The sequence below is a fragment of the Sphaerulina musiva genome, assembly GCF_000320565.1.
Source record: "Sphaerulina musiva SO2202 unplaced genomic scaffold SEPMUscaffold_2, whole genome shotgun sequence".
NCBI lineage: Eukaryota > Fungi > Ascomycota > Dothideomycetes > Mycosphaerellales > Mycosphaerellaceae > Sphaerulina > Sphaerulina musiva.
Genome location: NW_016017384.1, coordinates 2,337,795 through 2,360,657, shown reverse-complemented (window position 1 = coordinate 2,360,657; position 22,863 = coordinate 2,337,795). Strand labels below are relative to the sequence as shown.

General features: G+C 52.5%; 10 protein-coding genes across 10 annotated transcripts; 5 read left to right on the top strand and 5 right to left on the bottom strand.

Moving 5' to 3' along the window:
* Positions 1-471: 471 nt before the first annotated feature.
* Positions 472-3,258, bottom strand: SEPMUDRAFT_60854 (uncharacterized protein). The gene is made up of 2 exons (XM_016909542.1): positions 1,846-3,258; positions 472-1,729 (listed from the first exon to the last, which is right to left on the bottom strand). Exons 1-2 carry the CDS (start codon positions 3,202-3,204, stop codon positions 1,493-1,495), a joined length of 1,596 nt encoding a protein of 531 aa, XP_016763833.1. The 5' UTR covers positions 3,205-3,258; the 3' UTR covers positions 472-1,492.
* On the top strand, positions 603-1,439 carry SEPMUDRAFT_139386 (RmlC-like cupin; the record flags this gene model as incomplete). The annotated part of the gene is made up of 1 exon (XM_016902902.1): positions 603-1,439. The coding sequence occupies one exon, from the start codon at positions 603-605 to the stop codon at positions 1,437-1,439; it is 837 nt and encodes a 278-aa protein (XP_016763834.1).
* Positions 3,259-3,679: 421 nt separating the features above from the next.
* Positions 3,680-4,886, bottom strand: SEPMUDRAFT_147522 (NAD(P)-binding protein). The gene is made up of 3 exons (XM_016904350.1): positions 4,533-4,886; positions 4,007-4,386; positions 3,680-3,926 (listed from the first exon to the last, which is right to left on the bottom strand). Exons 1-3 carry the CDS (start codon positions 4,839-4,841, stop codon positions 3,737-3,739), a joined length of 879 nt encoding a protein of 292 aa, XP_016763832.1. The 5' UTR covers positions 4,842-4,886; the 3' UTR covers positions 3,680-3,736.
* Positions 4,887-5,831: 945 nt separating this feature from the next.
* On the bottom strand, positions 5,832-8,740 carry SEPMUDRAFT_161832 (Ran_BP1-domain-containing protein; the record flags this gene model as incomplete). Its single annotated transcript, XM_016907961.1, has 7 exons — positions 8,167-8,740; positions 7,979-8,107; positions 7,850-7,922; positions 6,567-6,718; positions 6,088-6,498; positions 5,946-6,022; positions 5,832-5,843 (listed from the first exon to the last, which is right to left on the bottom strand). The coding sequence occupies exons 1-7, from the start codon at positions 8,660-8,662 to the stop codon at positions 5,832-5,834; spliced, it is 1,350 nt and encodes a 449-aa protein (XP_016763831.1). The 5' UTR covers positions 8,663-8,740.
* Positions 8,741-9,303: 563 nt separating this feature from the next.
* SEPMUDRAFT_147518 (HD domain-containing protein) lies at positions 9,304-10,611 on the bottom strand. The gene has a single exon (XM_016904349.1). It carries the CDS (start codon positions 10,533-10,535, stop codon positions 9,855-9,857), a length of 681 nt encoding a protein of 226 aa, XP_016763830.1. The 5' UTR covers positions 10,536-10,611; the 3' UTR covers positions 9,304-9,854.
* A 145-nt stretch (positions 10,612-10,756) lies between these two features.
* Positions 10,757-13,482, top strand: SEPMUDRAFT_147517 (26S proteasome regulatory subunit rpn-8). The gene is made up of 3 exons (XM_016904348.1): positions 10,757-11,039; positions 11,096-11,367; positions 11,420-13,482. The coding sequence occupies exons 1-3, from the start codon at positions 10,856-10,858 to the stop codon at positions 12,074-12,076; spliced, it is 1,113 nt and encodes a 370-aa protein (XP_016763828.1). The 5' UTR covers positions 10,757-10,855; the 3' UTR covers positions 12,077-13,482.
* On the bottom strand, positions 12,551-13,153 carry SEPMUDRAFT_38462 (uncharacterized protein; the record flags this gene model as incomplete). Its single annotated transcript, XM_016908706.1, has 1 exon — positions 12,551-13,153. One exon carries the CDS (start codon positions 13,151-13,153, stop codon positions 12,551-12,553), a length of 603 nt encoding a protein of 200 aa, XP_016763829.1.
* A 752-nt stretch (positions 13,483-14,234) lies between the features above and the next one.
* On the top strand, positions 14,235-16,920 carry SEPMUDRAFT_147515 (uncharacterized protein). The gene has a single exon (XM_016904347.1). The coding sequence runs from the start codon at positions 15,344-15,346 to the stop codon at positions 16,505-16,507; it is 1,164 nt and encodes a 387-aa protein (XP_016763827.1). The 5' UTR covers positions 14,235-15,343; the 3' UTR covers positions 16,508-16,920.
* A 339-nt stretch (positions 16,921-17,259) lies between these two features.
* Positions 17,260-20,174, top strand: SEPMUDRAFT_147514 (glycosyltransferase family 39 protein). Its single transcript, XM_016904346.1, has 3 exons — positions 17,260-17,738; positions 17,812-19,255; positions 19,309-20,174. Exons 1-3 carry the CDS (start codon positions 17,601-17,603, stop codon positions 19,950-19,952), a joined length of 2,226 nt encoding a protein of 741 aa, XP_016763826.1. The 5' UTR covers positions 17,260-17,600; the 3' UTR covers positions 19,953-20,174.
* A 167-nt stretch (positions 20,175-20,341) lies between these two features.
* SEPMUDRAFT_147513 (Coprogen_oxidas-domain-containing protein) lies at positions 20,342-21,926 on the top strand. Its single transcript, XM_016904345.1, has 2 exons — positions 20,342-20,697; positions 20,756-21,926. Exons 1-2 carry the CDS (start codon positions 20,458-20,460, stop codon positions 21,830-21,832), a joined length of 1,317 nt encoding a protein of 438 aa, XP_016763825.1. The 5' UTR covers positions 20,342-20,457; the 3' UTR covers positions 21,833-21,926.
* Positions 21,927-22,863: the final 937 nt, after the last annotated feature.

Sequence of the window (22,863 nt, the reverse complement as noted above, 5' to 3'; positions counted from 1 at the left end):
CTGCATGCCCTGTAGTACTAATAGAACTCCGAAATGGTTCCCGAAGGAGTTCTACCGCAGTTTTCGCAGAAGCCGATCAATTTCTGACCAACAAGAGGGGTCAAGCAATTTGCAGCAATTGGATATAATCATATAAAAAGGAAAACGCGCCTAAATGTCTATATTGAGTCAATTATCCGCTCATTCGCCCACGCGGTCAGCAATCGCTCGTAGGTACATGTACATAGTCAGCGTGTTGCATCCCAAATGCTTTCATTCATTGGCACGACTCGTCTTCCCACTTCGATGACCTTCGAGCTACCTCCATCCCGCTGAGCTCAGCTCGCCATAGTATAAGTATATCACCCAGAGCAAGGCAAGACTTGCTCACTCTCCTTCCCTTCATGTCATCATCATCATCCAAACCACAACAGCCACCAGACTCGAGACCACAGACTCCACAACCAGTTTCCTTGAACTTCAAAACCGCAGCATCTCTCATAGCCCTTCTCGCCGTGATACTGGCATTCTACAATACCTTTCGAGCAGCGCTTCCCAAAGTCGCCCAGACCGCTTCATCAACGAGTACCTCGACCGCGAAACGAGCCATGAGCACCGCAGCGATGACCACGAGCACGACCACCTCCCCATCTCCCTCTACCAACAAGAATGGCAGCACCTCGATTCTCCAAGTCACCAAAAGACCATGGAATGAAAGAGGCAAGGCGGATCACGGCTGGCTGTATTCCTTCCACACCTTCAGCTTTGCGAACTACTACGACCCGAAATACGAGTCCTTTGGACCTCTCCGCGTGATCAACGAAGATCGCGTAGAACGCGGAACAGGTTTCGGCACGCACGCACACGCCGAGTTTGGTATTTGGAGCTACATTGTCCACGGCGAGCTCGAACACAAAGACAGCATGGGCAATCTAGAGAAACTGCGAAGAGGCGAAGTCCAATTCACGAATGCGGGAACAGGAATTCGTCATTCCGAATACAATCGCAACCAAAACGAAGACTGCCATTTTTTGCAAATTTGGGCTAAGCCCAATGTGCGAGGTCTCACGCCTTCGTATTGTACGAGAAAGTATCCGGATGAATTGAAACAGGACAGACTGGTGCGGATTATGGAGGCCAAGGAGAGACATGGTGGCAAAGAGGGTGATACGGAACCGATTGAAATCTATGCCGATGTCAGTATGGATGCGTCGATTCTTTCGCCGGGAAAAAGCGTCGAGCACGAGCTGGTCGCCCCCGGGAAGAGAAATGTCTATCTGCATTTGGTGATGAGTGATAGACAGCAGCCGAAGACGGGCGGCGCGAAGATTTCCGTGGGGGGTACTGTGCTCGGTGAGGGCGACGGAGCTTTCATCAAGGCAGAAGGCCCAGGAGTGGTTCAAGTCGAAAGTGTTGGAGACTCACAGGCTGAATTCCTCCTGTTCGATATGGGCCAGTAAAATGTTACCTACCAGGTACCTTAGGTAGGTATTCTCTGAGACTGCAGTATTGCTCAAAGTTTCGCCAGTGGTAGCTCTCCCGACGACGTGTTGAACGTGAACAAATTTCTCCCATCTTTCCCCGTGCGAACCCACCCTCGTCTCCCGATGGGCTCTTTCTGCCAGCTGCTCAATTCCTCCAACGTTTCCTGATCCGCATGGTTGGCCACGAAGCGATGTCCATTTAAGAGTCTGCCAACGACATGTCCTCGAGCGGGAGTTCCATCGCGGTTGTAATCCACCGTGTACGTCTGTCATAATCAAATCAATAATCAGCCACTTCCAGCTCTGCACGACACACACACAAACACACAAATATTTCACCTCAGGTACAGGTACAGGTACAGGTACAGATACAACAACTTACTTCGACAATAGCTTCACCTTCCGGTGGTTTCTCTTCAATCCGCGGCACCTGCACATCATGCACCACCTTTGGCAGGGGATTCTCATCCGGATATGGCAAGCCATCTTTTCTCGGGCTACGACTCATCAACAACACATGCTGATACGTCAACCAGCCTCCATTCGCCAGCACGAGTCCCGTTTTCCCCTTTCCCGTTCTCAACTGCCTCGTCATTTCCGTGATGGCGTGCATACTATAGTTATTCCCGGCGCCTCCAAAGGACGTCAAACCGCCCAAGAGCGTCAAGGACCTCTTCTCGCCGCCGCCGCCGGTGGTGACAGGCGGGAGGTGGAGATGGTGCGCGGCGAGTTTGGGCACAATGGGAAAACACGAGTAGATGTCGTACAAGTCGATTTCTTCCGTGTACACTCCAGATACGTCCAGTGCGGCGTCCAGTGATCGAGAGAGGGACGGACTCCACCAGTATTCAGGCCTCAACCAGTATTCGGGACTATCGGATGTTCCAGCTCCACCGAGAGGGTATATCCATTTCTCATAGGGGATTCCCAATTCGCGAGCATGGTCTGTAGAGGTCACAATACAAGCTGCGGAGCAGTTGACTGTATTGAATGCATTCATGAGGAGAGGATACGGGTGGCAGATCATTCGGTTCCTTTTCCCTATAGTCGCAATACTAGCCTCTGTTTCCGCAGGCGCTGGGTACGACCAAGCATTTTCGTTCTGTTCTGCGACTTTGGCGAAATCGGCATAGAGTTTTGCAGATTCCACATGGTTTGCTTCGATGGTCTGACCGCGATGGGCTCGAAAGGCGTTCTCATACAGAGGATACAGCTGTATCGGGTTGGCGCAGAAGTGTCTGGCGCCATAGTCCTGCTGAAGCTCTCGCGTGGTGGGAGAGAAGACGGATTGTACGTCTTCGGAAGGCGGAGTCCAACCCGGAGGAGGCATTTTCTTTGCAGCAGCACATGCCGTCAACGATGCGAGCGCCTCGGCGCCAGTGACAATCGCAACTTTGTTCTCTCCTCGTGAAATCCGGCGTGCTGCCTCATCGACGAGTTTGGCGGGTTGATTCCCGCCATGATCACTATATTCGGCGTGCAAGGGCTTGACAGCAAGTCTATCGGCAATCAGGCTGGGATAATCGGCAGGCCAGGTCCAAGTCTTGACCACAGAAATGCTATCGATATTCTTTTGTAACTTCACCAGAGCAGCAGCAGCGAGCCCAGTGTCTTGAATGGCTTTCTCGATAGCTTGGATCATGAGCTGTAGGGGTTCGATGGCATCCTCTACACTTTTGCTACGATTGACGACATCGCCAATGCCGACAATAACTGGAGTCTTTCTGGGTGAGCGCGACATGAAGAATGCTTGATCGGTTTCGTCAATGTCAAGTATGTGGACGTTCAAATGCACATAAAAATGGCGTTGTGGACGATGGATGTGGTGGTACCTATGTAAGGTACCAGGTAGGTACATATACCCCTTCTAGCGCGGCAAGAAACCTCGGCCGTGTCCAAGGAAACGAGTCATCAGAGCATTGTCACGACTAAATTTCTTGTGTACCCCCTCCCGTCCTGTACGATCCCAGCTCAAGTATCTAGGTGACGCCGCGACGGGCACAGCTGAAAGTATTCACTCAGAGGCACATAACCCACTCGCTACAGACAGATAGATGCTGGACACCTGATCATTCAACGCACTTCTATCCCAGCGACGCTGCTCTTAATCGGCACGTTCCTGAATGACTACCAGCTCAGAGTTCGATTGTTCTCGATATGCCTGGTTTGCGATTGCTCTACACACTGCGGCATAAATTATTCCTCTGCGAGGTCCTCTCATATCAACATGTCCATATCGACGACACGACACCATCCTTCGACTCCACCCTTAGTTAAGCATGAGCCAGCAACCAACCTCCATCAATGACCAGAGTAGATCCGGTAATGTAGCCATTCACAGCAAAATTGAGCACCGCCTGAGCATAGTCCCGAGAATGTCCAGCTCGTCCAAAAGGAATTCCCCAGCCTTCTGGCTTTCGGAAGAACTCCTTCGCCTGTGCATCGTCGCGCGCAATAGGTGTCCTGAGGTTCAAATTAGCATTGAAGGCGCGATTTGAGAGGCGGGGGGGTGATAGTAAGGTCAAGGTAGGTGGGATACTCACATCTCGCTCGGAAAGTAGCCAGGCGCAAGAGTGTTGACTCGAACTTCGATTCCCGGTCGCTTCAAATCTACGGCGAGCTGCTCCGTCAAGGAGATAGTTGCGGCTTTGCTTGCATTGTACGAAAATTGGCCATTCTGCGACTCTTTTGTGATACCCGAAATGGAGCTGATGTTCAGGATGTTTCCAGCTTCGCTATAGCCAAAGTCTCTCGCTGCTACGAGTAGAGGCAAGAAGGCAGCAGAAGTGAAGTAGTAGGAGGCGACGTTGATTTTGTAAATGGAAAGCCAGTCGTCAAAGTTTTGGTTCTCGAACATGGTCTTGCTAATGTCCGCGACACTGCCTGACGGAAACCCGCTGGGGCCATAGTTCACTGAAGTGACCTGGAGTAGTATGCCCAAGGTAAGCAAGTATCTCAAAATGTTTTTGGATCGGATTAAATCTGGAAGAGACGGGAGCAGGTTCTCAAGCTCACGAGACACCTGAACTCAAAGATATGTCTCGAGCGGTCGCTTGATTGACTACTGACCCCAGCGTTGTTCACCAAGAAGTTGACAAACTTCTCCTTGCTCGAGATTTCCTTGACCCCAGCCTCGATGCTCTGCTTATCGGTGCAGTCCATCTGTAGACCGATAATTGCACCACCACTCTCCGAGTCCGTCATCTCGGCATCTTTGAGCTTCTCGAGCCTTCGTCCTGTGATATACACCTTGACACCATTTGCACAAAGTGCTTGGGCCGTGATGAGACCAAGACCAGTGCCTCCGCCCGTCACCACAGCCACTCGGCCCTTGGTGTCGAAGAGAGATTGTGCCCTTAGCTCGTTCAAGTCACCCATCCTGTCCTGCAATGTTATGAAATGAGGTTGATGCTACAATATAATGGTATGGGATGGATGAAGGTGGACGATGCACGAGTGCCGGTGCTGGTGATTTACTTTGTATCTCCCGTCCATCATCATCCTGTTTCACGCCGGCTAAAGTCCACGTTTTTAGCATGTTGGAGTGCTCTGATTCGACGACTATGCCCCCAGCACCTAGTTCTCGCACAGTTCCTCCGCCGAGCTGTAGCCTGTCCGTGGCTTCGCCGTTAGGCGACTGTCGACCTCCCCAGCGATAGCCGCTGACAGCAGACTTCGGTCCAGTGACGAGGTTGTAATTTATGGAGCCCATGCAATTCCGGAGAGAGAAAGTGAGGGGTTGGCGAAGGTGAACCTGAGGGCACAACTAGAACTAAAAGGGCGGAGAGCTTCATTTCCGCCTCAAGCCATCCAATCAAATCTGCCAAAGTGGACCTCATCGCTCGCTACACGCCCTCACGACACTCCTTTCACCATCATTATCATTCTATCATCTTTTTGATTGTTCGGCAACCTCTCAAGGTGTATTGTGGCGATCTGTAGGACCTACACCGGGCTGTTGTCTATCGCGGAAGAGGGATTTGGCGAGGGACAAACCTTGGGAGGAGCGTGTTATGAGTGGAGTTTCAAGCTTTATACGCTTGTCACTCCTCATTGTATGCCGCCGGTCAGGTTAGCTGCAGATGGGTATGCACATGCAAAATCGTGAATTCGTTCTCAGGTATTGTACCTTACTACTCGAAATACTGAGCCGTGGCTGAATTTTGATGCCCTTAGGTGTCGCTTTTGACGCCGTGTTCATACCCTTTACACGCCAGTAACGCCTCGCTCCGCAATAGCATCGCATATCACTGCAGTAACGCAGAAGTGAATGCAAACGTACCCTGCATATGCAGTGCACTCTCAGAAGGTCCGAGTATCCGGAATCAGTGGTTACCCAGCAGGCCGCGTGGCGTGCGAGATCCAAAGCTAGAGTGCATCCTGGCGATTGCTCAGCTTCCATCCCTTCTCGACTCCTTGAATTGTCGACCATGCCCGTAAAACCATGATGAAGAAGCCCTAGGCTAGTACGCTCATATCGACGCGCTTTTCGGCGAAGTCCCAGAGCATCTTGATGAGCGGATCGGGTAGAGTGTAAAGATCCACGTGGAACTCTCCGTCTGTCAATATAGTAAGTACATGTCCAGATGACTGAGCAACTGGCAATATTCGACGCCTCACTTACTTTCAACATCATTCTTGGTGTATGTCTCTTCGCTCTTGTTGTCGTGCACCATCTGTACAACCTGCAGAAGATCGTCCTCGGCTAGCTGGGGCAGGGCCTCAGCAAGCTTCTCCATATCCACGTTACGATTCTGCTTCTGTCTCTTCTTCTCCGGCTTCGCCGCGCCCGAAGCACCATTGGTCGTGCCGGCATCGCCTACCGACCCGGATTGGCGCAGAGCCTCGAGTAGCTCACCCTTGGGATTCCTGAAAGTGACCGAGTGTGTGCTCTCGTAGCGCTCTTGCTGGAAATTGAGGTCGTGCTGGATTAGCTGGTCTCCGCCTTTTGGTGATCCGATCGGTACGAGGGTAATTGACATGTCGAATTCTCCCCAGCCCTTCTCCGTAATGGCAAATGGCGGGCTCTTGAACGCTATGGGCTGGTCAGCGGCTATCCTGTCCTCCCACCGCCTTGCTCTTGAATATATATCTTCAACGTACTCTGCTTCATTCTCTTGCCAAAAGACTCGTGGAGCATGTAGATCGCTTTGTCGAAGCAGCTCGCTGGCATGTCCTCGCCATCGGGGCCCACGAGATAAATGCTAATCTCCCATCTTCGCATCGGGAAACCCTCGACCTCTGGCGGATCATCGCTGTAGTTGCTCATTAGTTCGCCTGTCGTGCGAGTGCCAGGGCCAATGCAGTGACATCTTACGTGACTCGCTGCGTCGTCACCAGCTTGACGGTGCGTTTGACCTGATCGCTGGAGTTAGTCTGGCTTTTGCGCTTGAGTGATGGCATATCGGCGAGGCAGGGCAGGATCGCGGAAGTGATGGTGCTGCAGTAGAAGGTGAATGATATGCTGAGGAAGGTGAATGTGGTAGCGAGAATCAGTGGGACTCACATCAGGCATGGTCGTGGTGTGGAAGCGAAGTGAAACGTGAAGTGTGTGTGTGGTTGCGCGGTTGCTAGCAGCGCAGGCAAGCGTCGCGTCGTTCGCGGCTTTGTTCGTTGAGCAAAGTGCGTTGTATTGGGGCAAACTGAGATGTTCGCTATGTCAAGCGACGTGATGTTTGAAGAGGGAGGCACGATCGAGAGTGGTGGATGGGTGGGTGTGTGAGAGTGAGAGAGGGAGGAGAGCCGTGGCAGAACGCGTGAAGTTCAGTCGAGTCGAGCGAGCATTGCCAATGTGGGATCTAACAGCCGGGCGTGTACAGCGGGCAGTTTGTGGAGAAGCTTATCCGGCGGCTCAGCCCGGCCCTGGTTTGCCTGATATGAACCACGATGCACGATGAGCGATGGACCATCCCTAAGCACAGATTTCACTTGAACAGTGGATTGCCACAAGCATACCACGTCTTCCACCTGCAGCGGCATGTCATAACGGGGTGGAAAGATTGTGATGCGAATGTGGGTGCATGTTAAGTGATTCTATCTAAACGTTCTGTCTGTCTCGAACTGTGCTGACAACCGCTTCGCGCTCGCTCTCGCAGCACAATTGCATATACAGTGCCGTGCCAGGAGTCGGTGACAGTGGGTGATGAGGGTATCGATCAGTAAGTGATCGAGGATGCGGAACGCCCAGAGTGATGCTATGATGTTGGGAACAGCTCCAAAATTCATGGCTGGAATAACGACGCAAGCGCTGTCAATACTTCGACATCTCCGCTCGTGCCTCAGCCAACGAAATCAGCTTCATGGGCTGGAACACACCAGACGCACAAGCTGTGGACGGACTGGGTTTGGATGATGGTGATGAGATGGGCTGGGAATGGGATCTCTACTCCTCGCTCTTGCCAAAGATCGCTTCGTTGTCTTGTTGAGCCTTGATGAAAGCCTCCTTGAATAGGTTGGCGTCTGGTACTACTTGTTAGCAAACTTCGACCATGCTTAGATCTCGCGTGAAAACGTACTCTCAGAATTGCCGAAGCGGATGGCCAGAGTAGAGGCTTCTGGCTCGCCCTCAGACACATCGGCGGCAGCGTTCCACACCCAACTGCGGTCGCTGCCAACATTTGGAGACAGCTTCATGTCCGGAACGACTGGGTTCGTGTTAGCCTTGTCCATCGCATGCTTTCCGGACCTCAGATTGTGCACATACTGTAGTGGTTGGCGCACACCTTGAGCGTCTTGTCACGTCTCATCACAAGGCGTGTCTTGCCATTCTCCTTGTGCTTGAGCAGTCTCACGTCACCAGTGCCTCGCTCCTTCCACTCACGACTCTCGCGATCAAATTTGAAGAGCTTTGCACGCATCTTGAAAGTCTGCTCCTCGGCTTCCTCGTTCGTCTTGGTCTCGACCTTTTCTGTGAGATGGACAACGGGCTCGAAGTGTGCATCTGCCTCCTCCTCGTCGGCCTTGTCATCATCGTCATCCTTCTCCGCAGCTTCCTTGTCCTTCTGGGCTTTGGAGCTGCCAGATCGGTCATTCTCTGCATCTGCATCTTCTTGCTTGGCTTCCTTCTTTGGTCCGCCGCCAAACATGCTGAAGACGTTTTCTTTGGCTGCTGTTGCTGCGTCGGAAGCCTTCTCATTGACGGTCTTGTCCTCCGACTTCGCCTCGGTGACGGCGTCCACCTTCTTATCTTCTTCCGCCATCTTTTTGTTTGTTAGACACTAGTCTGGTGTGGTAAGTGCAGTGTGTTTGGAGTGTTGCTCGCGGACGGGAGATTGTTTGATCGCGGGGATGGAAGTTGTGTCAGGGATGGTAAAGTCGATGTTTGCCGAGCAGCCTCGATTTTTGACACGCCATAGTGTAAGGTACGACGGGCAACCGCCCCGCCCCGCATGGAACTCTGTCTTCACCCACTGCATGCCCGTACAACGTTGTAGGCCCCTTCTTCACATGTAGGTACCCTCGCATACATCGATTGCCCACATTCATACCCTCACATAGCAAAAATTATACCACGACGGAGCTGAGCGTACTGGGACACACATGCTCCTGGTCAACTGTGAAGGCGGGGATAACGAGAAATCACTAGGCGGGGTAATAACGATGCTACAATCATACAATGCACCAACGATTCAGGAGAAATCGAGGCTGCATCTCACTGACAATGAGGTAGCGATATCTTCGAGACTACATCTACCTTACCTATTAATATTCTTTGAGCGCTGTAAACTGATGGCTTACTTGAATGAGCTAACCAAGAACCAGCTCGCTAACCAATCGACATTGCAAAGGAAAGCTGCCAGGAGTCCTCCGATGGTGTCTTAGAATGTAATAGAGCGGGAGGTTCGCCATTAAATTCCGAATACTACCAATAGACGTCGGCTGACCGCCTTCTGTTAAAATCATGTGTCTCCTAGCTACCTGCATAGTCTACCCAACCTGAATGACAAATTGCCCAAGGAGGAACTTATGCGCACATGGGCTCGCGGCATGGAGTCGAACGTTGGACCCTCTCTGTTACAGCAGCTTTGAGCCTCCAAAGACGTGATAGCTTAGGGTTCAGATCTCGGAACGAGAACCATTGTAGTATCCAAAGCAATACTAGGACGTACGACCTCGAGCTTCCGTCTCAACCGGCCAAAGACTAGTTCCAACCTGATAAGTCTCATTTGGCGTGCCAAATAATGAGACTGGTTTTGCTCCGTATGCGTGCGTAGGTCGCACAAGATTGCCACTAGACGAGCTTGACTTGCCTCCGGGACTGATTGCTGACATACGGCGCAAAGACTACACACGACCTTCCAATGGCACAAAGAGCGCTTTGCATCAGCAACAGGTGGTGTGACTGGCATTGGGCTGTGGACACAAGGCTTGACCACATTTGCTCGGGATCGACTAGGAAGTAGCAGATGCCGCCTGAGTCTCCTCATACCACCACCGGCGAAACTGCTTGAGCCGTTCAGTCCTTTCTCGAGCAAGCTGCTTGCCAGTCTGGGTCTTCATCATGTGCTCGATCTTAAGTAGTTTCTCGTCAAAGTGGTCCATACTGCCCTGCAGGCCTCGAGCGGATGCTTTCACCGCGCCGAATGCAAAGACGCGACCGATACCCACTGCACCAATAGCATCCAAACGATCTGCGTCTTGAACGATAGCGAGCTCCGGATGTGAATTGATGTGAGCTTTGACAAGCTGCGGCCTTTTGATCTCGTTCGTATACGAAACGTTCTCAACAATGAGTGCAATTTTTGCCACGTCCTTGGGCGCACATCCATTTCTGCTGAGAAAATCCGAGACCAGTTGTTCCGCATTTTCGCCAGGTTGAACGTACTTCTTGTCGCCAACGTCGTGGAGCAGAGCAGCGAGAATGACTGCTCGTTCGTCGAAATTTTTCGTCGGCTTGGTTTTGATTTCTTCGGCCAATATGTGTTTCGACAGAGCCAGCACTCGGAGAATATGGTTGAAGTCATGCGAGCAATCGTAGCGACTCATATACTCCTGCACATACCCATAGGCCTGTTCATACAGTTTTGTACTCTCGAAGGGGACCACCTTGTTGTCGTCCTGGAGGCTGCTCATCACTGGAATGGACTAAGCACGGAGTATGTGAATTTCTGAATGCTGGTAGCTCTGCGGTTCCTGATGATCAGTCTTGTGAGTCTCTGTCGCTCAGGTAGGTATGTAGTCGCGTGTTTTGCGTGGAAGACGCGTTGAGAGTAAGATCAAGTAATCAGAAGCACAGACAGCTCGGCTTGCGTTGCCTCACTCTAGCTTCTTTTGAACAACACCTACTGCCACCGGTACTACCACCCGCCCTCAGTCGCCATCATCACGAAAGCACGGAACAGAACGCGCATACCACTTGCCATCGACCGCATAATACCAATACGACACCGACGATGCCAGCGACCACGGCTGAGACGCTGCAACTCGTGAACCGCACTGTTTCCGTAGCGCCTCTCGTCCTCCTCTCAGCTGCAGATCACTACGGCCGCTCGGCGAAGGGCACGCGGAAACGTGTGGTGGGCGTGTTGCTGGGTCAGAATGATGGGAAAAGCGTGAGAGTGTCAAACAGCTTTGCTGGTGAGCGATCTGCAACGGGTCTTGCTGAAAGATGTGCTCTGATCACGTACAAACAGTGCCATTCGAGGAAGACGAAAAGGACCCTTCCGTATGGTTCCTGGATCACAACTATGTCGAGTCGATGAACGACATGTTCAAAAAGGTCAACGCGCGCGAGAAGCTCATCGGGTGGTACCACTCCGGTCCCAAGTTGAGGGCGAGCGATCTCGAGATCAACGAGCTGTTCAAGCGTTACACACCAAACCCACTCCTGGTCATCATTGATGTTCAGCCGAAAGAGGTTGGGGTGCCGACAGATGCGTACTTTGCCGTGGAAGAGATCAAGGATGTATGCTGTCTACCTACTCCATCTCGGAAAACTGGTTGCTGACTGACAATAGGACGGCACGACCACATCGAAGACTTTCGTTCACACCCCGAGCACAATCGAAGCAGAGGAGGCGGAAGAGATTGGGGTGGAGCACCTGCTGCGCGACATTCGCGATGTTGCAGTTGGCACTCTCAGCACGAGGATAACGAGCCAGCTGGAATCATTGCAAGGTCTACATCTGCGATTACAGGACATCGGGAAGTACTTGCAAAAGGTCATCGACGGAGATCTGCCAGTCAACCATGCCATTCTCGGCAACCTTCAAGACGTTTTCAACCTGCTGCCCAACTTGTCAACGCCGAATGAAGTAGGGAAGGATCTACCATCGCTCAATGGTATAGTAAATGGCGGTGTTGGTGTGTCCGGCGGGCACACGGAGAACTCTGAGCTTGCGCGCGCGATGAGCATCAAGACCAACGATCAGCTCATGTCCATCTACTTGTCCAGCTTGATAAGAGCCATCACTGCTTTCCACGATCTCATTGAGAACAAGATACAGAACAAGCGACAGCAGGAAGACGAGGATGCGAAGAAAGATGAGGATAAGAAGGACAAGGAACTGAAGAAAGAGGAGAAGCTGATGCTCAACGGTACATCGGAGAAGGGAGAGGATGCGACGAAAGAGGGCGCAAAGAAGGAATCTCCTCCGTCTAAGAAGAAAGGTTGAGACGAAAGCTCCTCCAATGATGATACATGCACCACCAAGCATTAGCGACGGCGTCAGGATGTCTGTAGCCTGGAAGAGCGTAACGGAAGCGCGGCCAGCTTATCGAATTCGGCTGAGAAAGTCTACATTGAGCATGTACATTACCACAGATAAGACTACCAACGAGACTGGCCCGCAGCTCGGGGCGAGTGGCATGCAACGAATAGAGCTGAATATGACGAAGAGTCTTTCTGCCAAGCTCTTGCTGCCTGCAGACTCCTCTCCCCGGAGGCATGGAAAAGCCATCATTTCCACGATGACCATTCAATTCACTGTGTCCGTCACGTAGGAGGTAGGACGTGCCGCTGCTCTGTCTTGTGCAAGACCGAGCAGGAGCCATGGGCAATTTTATCGCTCCAGTGCAGGAAACTGTCAATCGTGGGCGCACCTCAGTGGCATGCGCGAATCGCAGGAGAAGTGCACGCGCGTGATCTTTCAATCATACCATCCAGCAGCCGAGCCTGCCAATTCCTCCATGGACACCTCTTTCTCTTCCACAAAGTGAGAGAAAGCGCCGCAGTGCTGAACTAACAAACAGGCCAACAAATGCTTACAGATTGGCACATCGTCCCCCCGCGTAAGTCCCCCTACTAGCACATCGGACTCCTCGGTCTGATCATCATTCTCCTTCTCATCAGATTGTGGCGCCGAAGCTGGGAAAGCGGAGAAGACGAAAGCTGGACAAGAGCAGCTCCACGCCTGTAGTCGTACCTCGTAGTAATTGACATGCTCGCGATTGTGACCCCTGTGAGTGCCGTAGTGCTGCTGTGCTGAGCGAACCATATAAGGACGCGTTTGTTGTGCCTGCGTTTCGTGCGACTGGACTTGCAGACGACTGACGAGATTCCGGTCGAGAAGATCTAATGCTGGGAGAAGCTCTTTCTCGAACAGAGCGTAGAGTGTCAGTAGGATATTTTTGCCTTCTGGTGCAAAATCTCGAAGCGGATTGGCGACGTGTGATGCATCCACGCCCTCTGATGGGAGTGAGTGGATGAGAGATGTTAACCATTGCCGTTGGCGGACTGTGGCATTTGCCATCGCTCATAGGCCGGACGGCCGGGCAGATCTATGAGGAATACGATGTCGGTTTGAATCTTTCTGCTTTTGTGACGTGTCTGCCGGAATGCCTGGGAGCTCTGACGCCCGAGTGGGAGCGGATGCTTCAAGTTGACGTGCCAATCATACATGTATCGATCCGGTGTGGTCACTTCATCAGTGGCAGGCCGGGAGCCTGAAGCTGACTCGCCGAATGGCAGTGGCCTGTGGCGGTGAAGGGAAGGGAAGGGCCGAGAATGGCGTGAGAAGAAAGAAGTATGCCTGGCCTTGTGCACTCCGTCACCAGCCCAGCGCATACCGCGTAGTTCTGGATAAACAGAGGTCGGTGAGGTGCGGTGCGGTACATGAATGTCCACGTGTGCTGGATGCGTGCCAGTGTGTGAGAGGCTCGCCGTGATCTCATGTTCAGGCCGCGGCAGGCGCTGGGATACGGTACAGACGGTACCTCCTACAGTTACCTACCTCCTAGTATACAGCATCATAGCCTATGACGCCCGGTTCGCATTGAGAGCGTGAGCGATCCCCCGCGCATGAGGCTCGTGCTCTGCCAAGTTCGAACTGTCAGATGACTCCGACGCGGCGACAGCAACAAGTTACAACGTCTCAAACAACCATCAGCAAAAGGCATCCAACCAACAGTTGAGCACCGGCAGCTGACTCGTCCGTATCCTGATTCCTGCCCAGGATCCTCAGACACAGAGCACCCTCCCTCTCCCTCCCTCTCGCTCTCTTCGCCTCCCATCCGTCGCGTGTGCCGGCAGCTCGGCCAACGCACACACTCACATGCAGATGACAGGACGCGCGACTGACCTTCGCTCGCTCGCCTCGGTGCATCCCACTCTCCGCTGGTGGTCATTTGGTGGTGGAGAGTTAGCTCGCTCTCGCATGGGATCAAGCTCCCTCCCCACCCCCCAATGCTGATGGATGTCAGCTGTGCGCTGCCAATGCTCCTCAATGGCCCCCATATGCGCCGCGCTGAAACGGGGGCTGACACCGAGAGAACCCTCGCGGCTTTGCGCGCATGAACGACGATACTCAATGGGCATTATCGAACAAACGAGTGTGCTGCACCTCACCGCTTAAGTGCGGGTCATCTAGCTCTGTTGCCCTGATACGGCCGCCTCCTCGCTCCGCCGAGAAGGGTGTGGGTGCCTCATCCATTGACTTCGCTGGCCATTCGGACAGGCAAACAGATGACCTAGAGCTCCTTGTCCGACACCAGCGGACGATGGACCTATCAGCGATCCTGGCCACTCCCACTGTGGCGCAGCGAACCGACACGTTCAATGCCAACACGTTCCTCCATGACGACGGATGTTGGGACAGGATGTCACGGTCATGGTCGGGCGTGGCAACAATTTGATGAAGAACTGACCTGGATATTGACGACAGTCCCAGAATCAGAAGGCCGACCCGCCGCACGTTTAACCGGATTGTTAGGCTTTCTGTTCGCCACCGAGTTGCACGAGCGTGGGGAGAGCAGTACCTCCAGGCTCCGTACGGCACGGCACTAAATGGAAAGTGAGGGTGACTCAGACGTGAGCTACCAAATCGCCATCCTAGGCAGCCAATGTCTACGCGGGCGCGTGGGCTACCGTACCTGATTCGCCAATTTGACTCGCCTGCTTTCTGGCACCTTCGTCGCTGTCTTCCGACGAGGGCGAAGTGCACGCATGACAAGGAATCGGGCTGCGACAGATTTCCAATCATGGGATGGGCTCCTGCCGACCGACCTGTTGTCTTAGGTCTGCTCTTTTCCTGTTTGCGTGTCATATTTATGCTCTCGCAGTCACCAGCCGCAAGAGCCTGATCCGTTGGTAACATATCTCTCTCTGACTCCACTGTACCAGCAGCCAGGAGGTCCAACACCTCACGTTCATGCTGACCTGCGAGCAATACTTATTCACTACTGATCATTGGCCAATACCAGTGCTACTTATCACAGCGCTGTCGCAACATCTTCCTGCCAATCGACCTTGAACGCAGGCACTCATCCGGACCTAGGCGGACAGAATCCAAGCATAGGTACAGCACAGCACAGCACAGCACAGCACGACGCGACGGGCTTCGCCACACACGCACATGATCCCGCTGCCCATATAAGGCTGACCAACTCGCTCGCCCTTGGGCAAACCCACCACGACACACCATCTACAGTCGCGAGAGTCTGCTATGGACTTGTCGCAACAGCCGCAAGAGAAGAGAATGGGACCAACATCACACCTGCTCACACCCGAGGAGCCGACGATAGACAGCTTTGAACAACACAGGCAGCCTGTCAAGCCTGTAGAGCCACGATCGCCACCAGCGTCACCAGCATTCAGGCCGCTCTCTCAAGACCATATTCTCTACCCGTATGAGGGCAACGATTCTACGCATACGCCACTATTCGCGGCCCATACCACTCCCGGAGCCACTCCAGAACGAGAATCTACACCAGCAACAACGGCTGCGTTGCAGTCACCTAGCCCAGCGGAGCCACACGCCCGACAGCAACAGCGACCACACTCGCCCAAAGAACCCCTGTATCCCAGGCCTGCTGTCATCAGTTTTGTTCAGCAGTATAACGCCGATCCAGTGGGTTATCACAAGAGGTGTGTGGCTGAGGTCATGGAATTGCAGAGGACCATGCGCGGGGCGCGAAAGCTACCTTCACCCATCTTCCAACCCGTCGAGCGCGATTCTCATACCAAACGACTCGTTGAAAGTCTAGGCAAGACAAGGGTAACCAAAAGTGGATCTACTCTTCCTGTCGCGATCCGAGCACGAGTCGACAGAATTGCCGCACCTGCGAGGCCATCACGGGCCGGTCCCATCGATGAAGAACGGACTATTCCGACCCCAACGAAGCGAGCCAGCAGGCAGACGTCCAGTGCTACCAACGGCATGAGCGGCCAACTCCATGCTGCTGCTGCACCGAAACCACGCACTCGTCAGCCTCCCAGCAAGATGGTCGAACGTAAAGACCAAAACTGGAGAGATGTGCCTGATCGATGCCCTCCAACCTCGTCGTTGGACACTGGAAGCAAGAAACTGTCGGTCGAGTGGCCGAACAAGAACCACCAAGACTTGAGTAATGATGAGGATCGCATCCACCTGCATGCACAGGAACTGGCAGTGGCATCGACTCTCAGGCTGAAATGTGACCGCTACATGCTCATCAAGCGCCTCATCTTCCAGGAGAAAGTGAAGTTTTTGAATGAGAACAAGGAGTTCAACAAGACGTCTGCGCAGGCGTGTTGCAACGTTGATGTTAACAAAATCAGCAAGCTCTGGCAGTCATTCAACGACGTGGGCTGGTTCGACAAGCACTGGTTCGAACAATACATGGAGTAAAGTGTGCTCGCCTTCCAGCCTCCCCCGGAGGCTACAGATGACAGGCAATTCGGTCACACAGTTTGACTGGCCCTTTCGGATTCATTTTGTGCGGGACGCGCACCTCTTTTTTATGCTTTTCATTCATGCGTTATTTTGGCAACAGCTTTGCACGACACTCACACTTTTCGGGAGTTTACGATTACAGGATATGGGATGAAGGCGGCCCGCTCTGGCAGTGGTCTGGATGAGATATGGACTTTTTGATGATTTGCATGAGGATATGAGTGCATTAGACCGAGTCTGGTGCAGTAGGTTGGATGATGTGCTAGATTGGACGCAGCTCCAGTACTTGTTTTGCTTGCATTATACCCCCTACTCTAGCTAGCCAGAGACGCCGATATAGCAATGACAGTTGTGTAGTAATTTGGACGGTTTCTTTCTTTCACAATGCAGACATTTGACGAAGCGAAATTGGCCATCCATTCCGATGTGGTGCTTACTTGCACAGCGCCGTGGAACAACATGACGGATTCGGGACTAGTGGTCGACGCGGTCAGATCGGAAGGGAGCGCGTTCGGCAGGAAAGAAAAAGGTTGCGCGTCCCTGAGGAGTTGTGAAGGAGTTTAGAGGGTTTAGAGGAGTGCTGGCGTGGTACGGTAGTGCGGGCCGGAGGGATCCTGGCTGGGCTGGGCTGGCACCTTGCAGCAGATTCAGCTCTTTTGATAGGAAAAGCGTTCCCTTCTTTCGTCCCAAGGCCACGCAGCAAAAGACGCAGAAGAAGGGGTTATTCATACCTTATCCATTCTCCATCTCTCTTTTGTCCCATCTCTTCTTCACAAGCGATGTGCATCGTGCCTGCTCATCACTCGTTCATCTTCTTTTCTCCTCTGCCCTTGTTCTAGACTTGCTTGCTTGCTTCCCTTCCCTTCCCCGTCATCTTCTCCTGCTTTTCCCAGGGTCTCCTCATCGACCTATCTGAGGCTGACAGCCACAGCCTGAACTTTGAAGTCACTGTAGAACTTCCACGACCATCCTTGCACGACGCCCAAGAACGCGTCCAGCAAGAACCTCACAGCACCCACACCGGGCATCCTGCCACGCGTCTGCCGTCATGGCGACGACCACCAATGCCTCTTCAACGGGCATCGACACCCAAGCTGACCTCAGGAAGCGGAATGTCGCTGCTCCCAATGGCACTTACGTGCCCAAAGAGGTGGCCGCCAAGCTGGACGAAAAGAGCAAGCAAAAGGTACGCACGCCTGAGCAGAGCACTGGACGGAGTGTGAGAGATGGATGATTGGAGCTGACCGCCGCATGTACAGACCAACTCTCTAATCCAGACGCTTGATGACTACGAATTCCTCATCGCGCCCATCATCTTCACCGCCCTGTCCTTCTTCACCCGCATGTGGAAGATTGGCCTCTCGAACATTGTCACCTGGGACGAAGCGCATTTCGGCAAGTTTGGCTCACACTACCTCAAACGCGAGTTCTACTTCGATGTGCACCCTCCGCTCGGAAAGATGCTGGTCGGGCTGTCTGGATATCTCGCGGGCTACAACGGGTCTTTTGAATTCAAGAGCGGCGAGACGTACCCGGAGGAGTTGGACTATACCTTCATGCGCGTGTTCAATGCGGCATTCGGCGCACTCTGCATTCCTCTGGCATACTTGACGGCGAAAGAGCTGCACTTTAAACGGCCCACCGTCTGGCTGGTGACAATGATGGTGCTGTTCGAGAACAGCTACACGACCATCAGCAGATTCATCCTGCTGGACAGCATGCTTCTGTTTTTCACCTTCACTACCATTTTCACCTGGGCCAAGTTTCACAACCAGCGTCATGACCCATTCTCGGTGGGTTGGGCTTTCTGGATGACCATGACTGGTCTATCCATCGGCTGCGTATGCAGTGTGAAATGGGTCGGCATGTTTGGCACTGCTTTGGTTGGCCTCTACACCATTGAAGATCTCTGGAACAAGTTTGGCGACCTCAAGATGCCAAAGGTCGAGCTCGCAGCACATGTCGGCTTCCGCATCTTCGGTCTCATCGTCATTCCAATGATTGTCTACATGTTTTCGTTTTACCTGCACTTCCTGGTCCTCGAGAACAGTGGCCCAGGTGATGCACAGATGTCGTCTCTTTTCCAGGCAAACCTCAAGGGAACTGAAGTGGGAAAGGACTGCCCACTTGAAGTTGCAATTGGTTCGCGAGTTACTCTCAAGAACATGGGCTACGGTGGCGGTCTCCTACATTCTCACGTCCAGACGTACCCTGAAGGATCTAACCAGCAACAAATCACCTGCTACCATCACAAGGATGCCAACAATGACTGGTTCTTTTACCCTAATCGTAATGAGCCAGATTTCGACCCAGAAGCCGAGCTCAAATTTGTGGGTGACAAGGCTGAAATTCGTCTTATACATGCTCAAACTGGCCGTAACCTCCACTCTCACCAAGTCGCTGCCCCAGTCACTAAGGCGGACTACGAAGTCTCTTGCTACGGCAACGTGACTGTTGGCGACACCAAGGATCACTGGATCGTCGAGGTCGTGAACGATGCCGCCTCATACGACTACTCCAAGATTCGTACCTTGACCACCGCGTTCCGCCTGAAGCACAGAGACCTAGGCTGCTATCTTCGCGCGGGCAACGTCAACCTGCCACAGTGGGGCTTTAAGCAAATCGAGACCACTTGTGTCAAAGAGAACAAGCCCCGCGACCCGTATACGCATTGGAACGTGGAGTCGCACGTCAACGAGAGGCGTGAGTACTGGTGACCATCTCCGATTGCGCACATTGCTAACCACTTCTCTTAGTCCCCGCCAGCCAACCCGGTTCCTACAAGTCTCCTTTCTTCCGTGACTTTGTACACCTGAACGTCGCTATGATGACGTCGAACAACGCACTTGTGCCTGATCCAGACAAGCAGGACGACCTTGCATCTGCGCCATGGCAGTGGCCTCTTCTCAACGTCGGTCTACGCATGTGTGGGTGGGACGATCACATCGTCAAGTACTACTTGCTTGGCAACCCATTCGTCTACTGGGCTTCCACAGCCTCTCTCTTCTTTTTTATTGGTCTTTTTGGATGGTACGCCATTCGCTGGCAGCGTGGCTACGACGAACTTACGTGGGCCGATCTCGACCACTTCCAGTACGCGGGCATATATCCCGTCATCGGCTGGTTCCTGCACTACTTGCCATTCATTGCCATGGCTCGTGTCACATATGTGCACCACTACTACCCGGCACTCTACTTTGCCATTCTATGCTTTGGGTTCTGCATAGACTGGACCACGAGGTCGTTACACAAGGGCGTGCAATGGGGCATCTTTGCTGGTCTGTACGCCGTTGTGTTCGGAATGTTCTGGCTATTCCGAGCATTCTGCTTCGGCATGGAGGGTTCCAACCAGCAATGGAAGCACCTCAAGTGGCTTCCAAGTTGGAAAATGGCCGATTAGGTGTGGCGATGGAGATGTGTGTGAGAAGAGCACGGAAACGGTACGATATGCACGCTGAAGTGGAGGGCGAATAATAGAGCACGCGAGGACGACAGGGTATTTCGTAGGCGTAACAGACATTGCGTTGGAGTTGAGGGGACCGCAGCGCGACGGCAAAAACAGAGCAAATGTACTCAGTATCACCTCTCCCAGTTCTCTCAAATACACTAAATGATATAATGTGGTTCTGGTGCTGGAGTCACATGTGGTGTAATACATCAGTGGTGTGTATCCTACTGTAGGTAGGGTCCGAGGTCCATGTTCCTGGCGTGCCTGATGTGAGGCTTGTTTGCCTTAGTCCTACCTAGCTGGCTAGCTCTTCGTGTCATGGATACGATAAGTGCAAATCGTAGAACCACCTCAGATCAACTCTAGTCTCTCCTGTTGGCTATTCCACTAGCAGGAGGTACTGTGGACATAGTTTTGCTTCACCCGGCCATGCTCCACTACTAGGGTACTCTCCACAATGGCCATGAACTCGGTGCGAGCGCCACTGCTCGAGGCAGCGCTCAAGTCCTACACGCGAACCCGACCTTCTCCCACATATCGCAATGCTCTACAAAGACGACGACCCGCTTGCAGATATGCGTCGGAGGGGCGACGGCCAACTCCTCCGCCCGGCGTACCCCAGTTGAACCAAGTCTGGTACCCCAAGACGCGCATCGCAGTCGGGATCGTCTTCATTGGGTCTCTGATCTATTCAATGGTATGGCACGAAGAAGAGTGCCGGGCTGTTACACCCATTGGTCTAACGCCATTTCCAGGTGACAGCAGATCAACAGACACCTCCTCCTCCTCTCCCGCCCTCAGACGTATCACAGCAGCCTCGATCGGGCCAACAGCTCGATGGACCTTCGATTGCCGAGCGAGACACCCTGGCTAAACGAGAGTCTGGCGTCACGCAGAGCTCACCAATGCGTCTACGAATGGAGGCACATATCAAGCAGAAGCAAAAGGAGATTGTCAGAGCGCTGGAGGCAGTAGACGGCCACAAATTCCACATTGACGAATGGGAAAGACCTCATGGCGGCGGCGGCATCTCGTGTGTGCTGCAGGAGGGAAATGTCTTTGAGAAAGCTGGCGTGAATATCAGCGTCGTCTATGGCACGCTTCCTCGAGCTGCCATTTCCAAGATGCGAGTCAACCACAAAGCTCTCGACCCTGATGTGGAAAGTCTCGAGTTCTTCGCTTCCGGGCTGAGTCTTGTCCTTCATCCTCACAATCCCATGGCCCCGACTGTCCATCTGAACTACCGTTACTTTGAGACCGCGAACTCGGATGGCACGACGAATGCGTGGTGGTTTGGAGGAGGCACGGATTTGACACCGAGCTATCTGTTTGACGAAGACGCGATCCATTTCCACAAGACGATCAAGGAGGCTTGTGATGCGCACGATAAGAACTACTACAGCCGATTCAAGAAGTGGTGTGACGAGTACTTTTCGGTCAAACATCGTGGAGAGTCACGCGGCATCGGTGGGATATTCTTCGATGATCTGGACGAGACGGAGAAAGATCAAGAATCGCTTTTCGCCTTCTGTCAGACCTGTCTGAATGCTTTCCTGCCTTCCTATTTGCCGATTATACAAAAGCGAAAGGACATGCCGTATACGGAGAAAGAGAGACAATGGCAGCAGCTGAGACGAGGGCGATATGTGGAATTCAATCTCGTGCATGATCGAGGAACGGCCTTTGGGCTCAATACGCCTGGTGCGAGAATCGAGAGTATTCTGATGAGTCTCCCGCTTACGGCGAGGTGGCAGTATCAACATGAGCCGGAGAGGGGGAGTAGAGAGGATCGGCTACTGCAGGTATTGAAAAAGCCTGTCGAGTGGGTGTAAAACAGCTCCTGTATAGATGACTACCTCCTAGATGAAGAAGCAGGTTCAGACCGTTCAGCTGAGGCCACTTTTCAGAAGAGTTACTAAAAATTTCCCCCATTCACAGCCCGCTCCTGACAGAGAGATTCTGCTTATTCTTAGGCCCCGTCTTCTTTGGTGTCGGTTACACGGTTTTCGTATATCCACGTCGACGTAGATAGTAACTACCGACGCTGTCTTCTCGGAAATCGTCGCCTATACGACGGTTTTGTCCTGCACCTCGCTGCTCGCTGCGCTATACTATAAATAAGCTCGCTGTCGCTACGCTACTACTACTATAGGTTAGCGAACGTACAGACGGGACCTACAACCGCAAAAGTGCCTCTCGAGACGCTTTTTTGGCCGACAAATAGCTATTTTATACTCTTAGCGTTACCTATAGCCTACGTCGCTGTTCGAGATATATACTACGCGTCACGCGTAGACGTCGTCGTTACAGTCCGTCGCGCGTAGACGTCGCCGTCGTATACGTACGACGTACTATATTGTACCCCTCTATCTATTTACTGCTCTTATTATTCAAATATAGTAGAAACTATAGAATCCGCCGGTATTCTCGTCCTCTATAGTATTATTACCGCCGCTATATTATATACTATCCTCCTAATCGTAGTCCCTCGGCTCGTAGAAAGACGTCGGTATAGGCCGCTAGGTATTATTACAACGTAGATAGAGCCGGGGTTAGGTACGAAGATAGTATATAAGTGCCTATATAGTACCGAACGGTTCTGTTACTCGACAACGCGTCTAAAGCAAGTAGTATTAAAATCGTTAATCGAGGAGCTTACGAACCGTAGTAGCCTAGATAACTATAGAAGAGCTAGAGTTACGATTAATAAGCAGGTAGTTATGTTTCTTTACTTCGTAGCTTATAACCTATCTGTTAGCGAATTAGTTAACAGCTACTACTATACGCGAAGTACCTATTCGCGGGTTATCCGGAGGGTTAGCGTTGCTATATATCGAATAGCCGAGGATTATATCTAATTACT

Bases quoted from the DNA above. Each gene is read 5' to 3' on its own strand.
- SEPMUDRAFT_147518 (XM_016904349.1), bottom strand. From the start codon at position 10,535: ATGAGCAGCCTCCAGGACGACAACAAGGTGGTCCCCTTCGAGAGTACA.
- SEPMUDRAFT_147513 (XM_016904345.1), top strand. From the start codon at position 20,458: ATGGCCATGAACTCGGTGCGAGCGCCACTGCTCGAGGCAGCGCTCAAG. The intron at 20,698-20,755 runs GTATGGCACGAA...CGCCATTTCCAG, and splicing joins GGTCTCTGATCTATTCAATG to GTGACAGCAGATCAACAGAC.
- SEPMUDRAFT_147514 (XM_016904346.1), top strand. From the start codon at position 17,601: ATGGCGACGACCACCAATGCCTCTTCAACGGGCATCGACACCCAAGCT. The intron at 17,739-17,811 runs GTACGCACGCCT...CCGCATGTACAG, and splicing joins ACGAAAAGAGCAAGCAAAAG to ACCAACTCTCTAATCCAGAC. The intron at 19,256-19,308 runs GTGAGTACTGGT...CACTTCTCTTAG, and splicing joins GTCGCACGTCAACGAGAGGC to TCCCCGCCAGCCAACCCGGT.
- SEPMUDRAFT_147517 (XM_016904348.1), top strand. From the start codon at position 10,856: ATGCCAGCGACCACGGCTGAGACGCTGCAACTCGTGAACCGCACTGTT. The intron at 11,040-11,095 runs GTGAGCGATCTG...ACGTACAAACAG, and splicing joins AGTGTCAAACAGCTTTGCTG to TGCCATTCGAGGAAGACGAA. The intron at 11,368-11,419 runs GTATGCTGTCTA...GACTGACAATAG, and splicing joins CCGTGGAAGAGATCAAGGAT to GACGGCACGACCACATCGAA.
- SEPMUDRAFT_147522 (XM_016904350.1), bottom strand. From the start codon at position 4,841: ATGGGTGACTTGAACGAGCTAAGGGCACAATCTCTCTTCGACACCAAG. The intron at 4,387-4,532 runs GTCAGTAGTCAA...ATACTACTCCAG, and splicing joins TCTTGGTGAACAACGCTGGG to GTCACTTCAGTGAACTATGG. The intron at 3,927-4,006 runs GTGAGTATCCCA...TTTGAACCTCAG, and splicing joins GGCTACTTTCCGAGCGAGAT to GACACCTATTGCGCGCGACG.
- SEPMUDRAFT_60854 (XM_016909542.1), bottom strand. From the start codon at position 3,204: ATGTCGCGCTCACCCAGAAAGACTCCAGTTATTGTCGGCATTGGCGAT. The intron at 1,730-1,845 runs GTAAGTTGTTGT...TGATTATGACAG, and splicing joins AAGGTGAAGCTATTGTCGAA to ACGTACACGGTGGATTACAA.
- SEPMUDRAFT_147515 (XM_016904347.1), top strand. From the start codon at position 15,344: ATGGACTTGTCGCAACAGCCGCAAGAGAAGAGAATGGGACCAACATCA.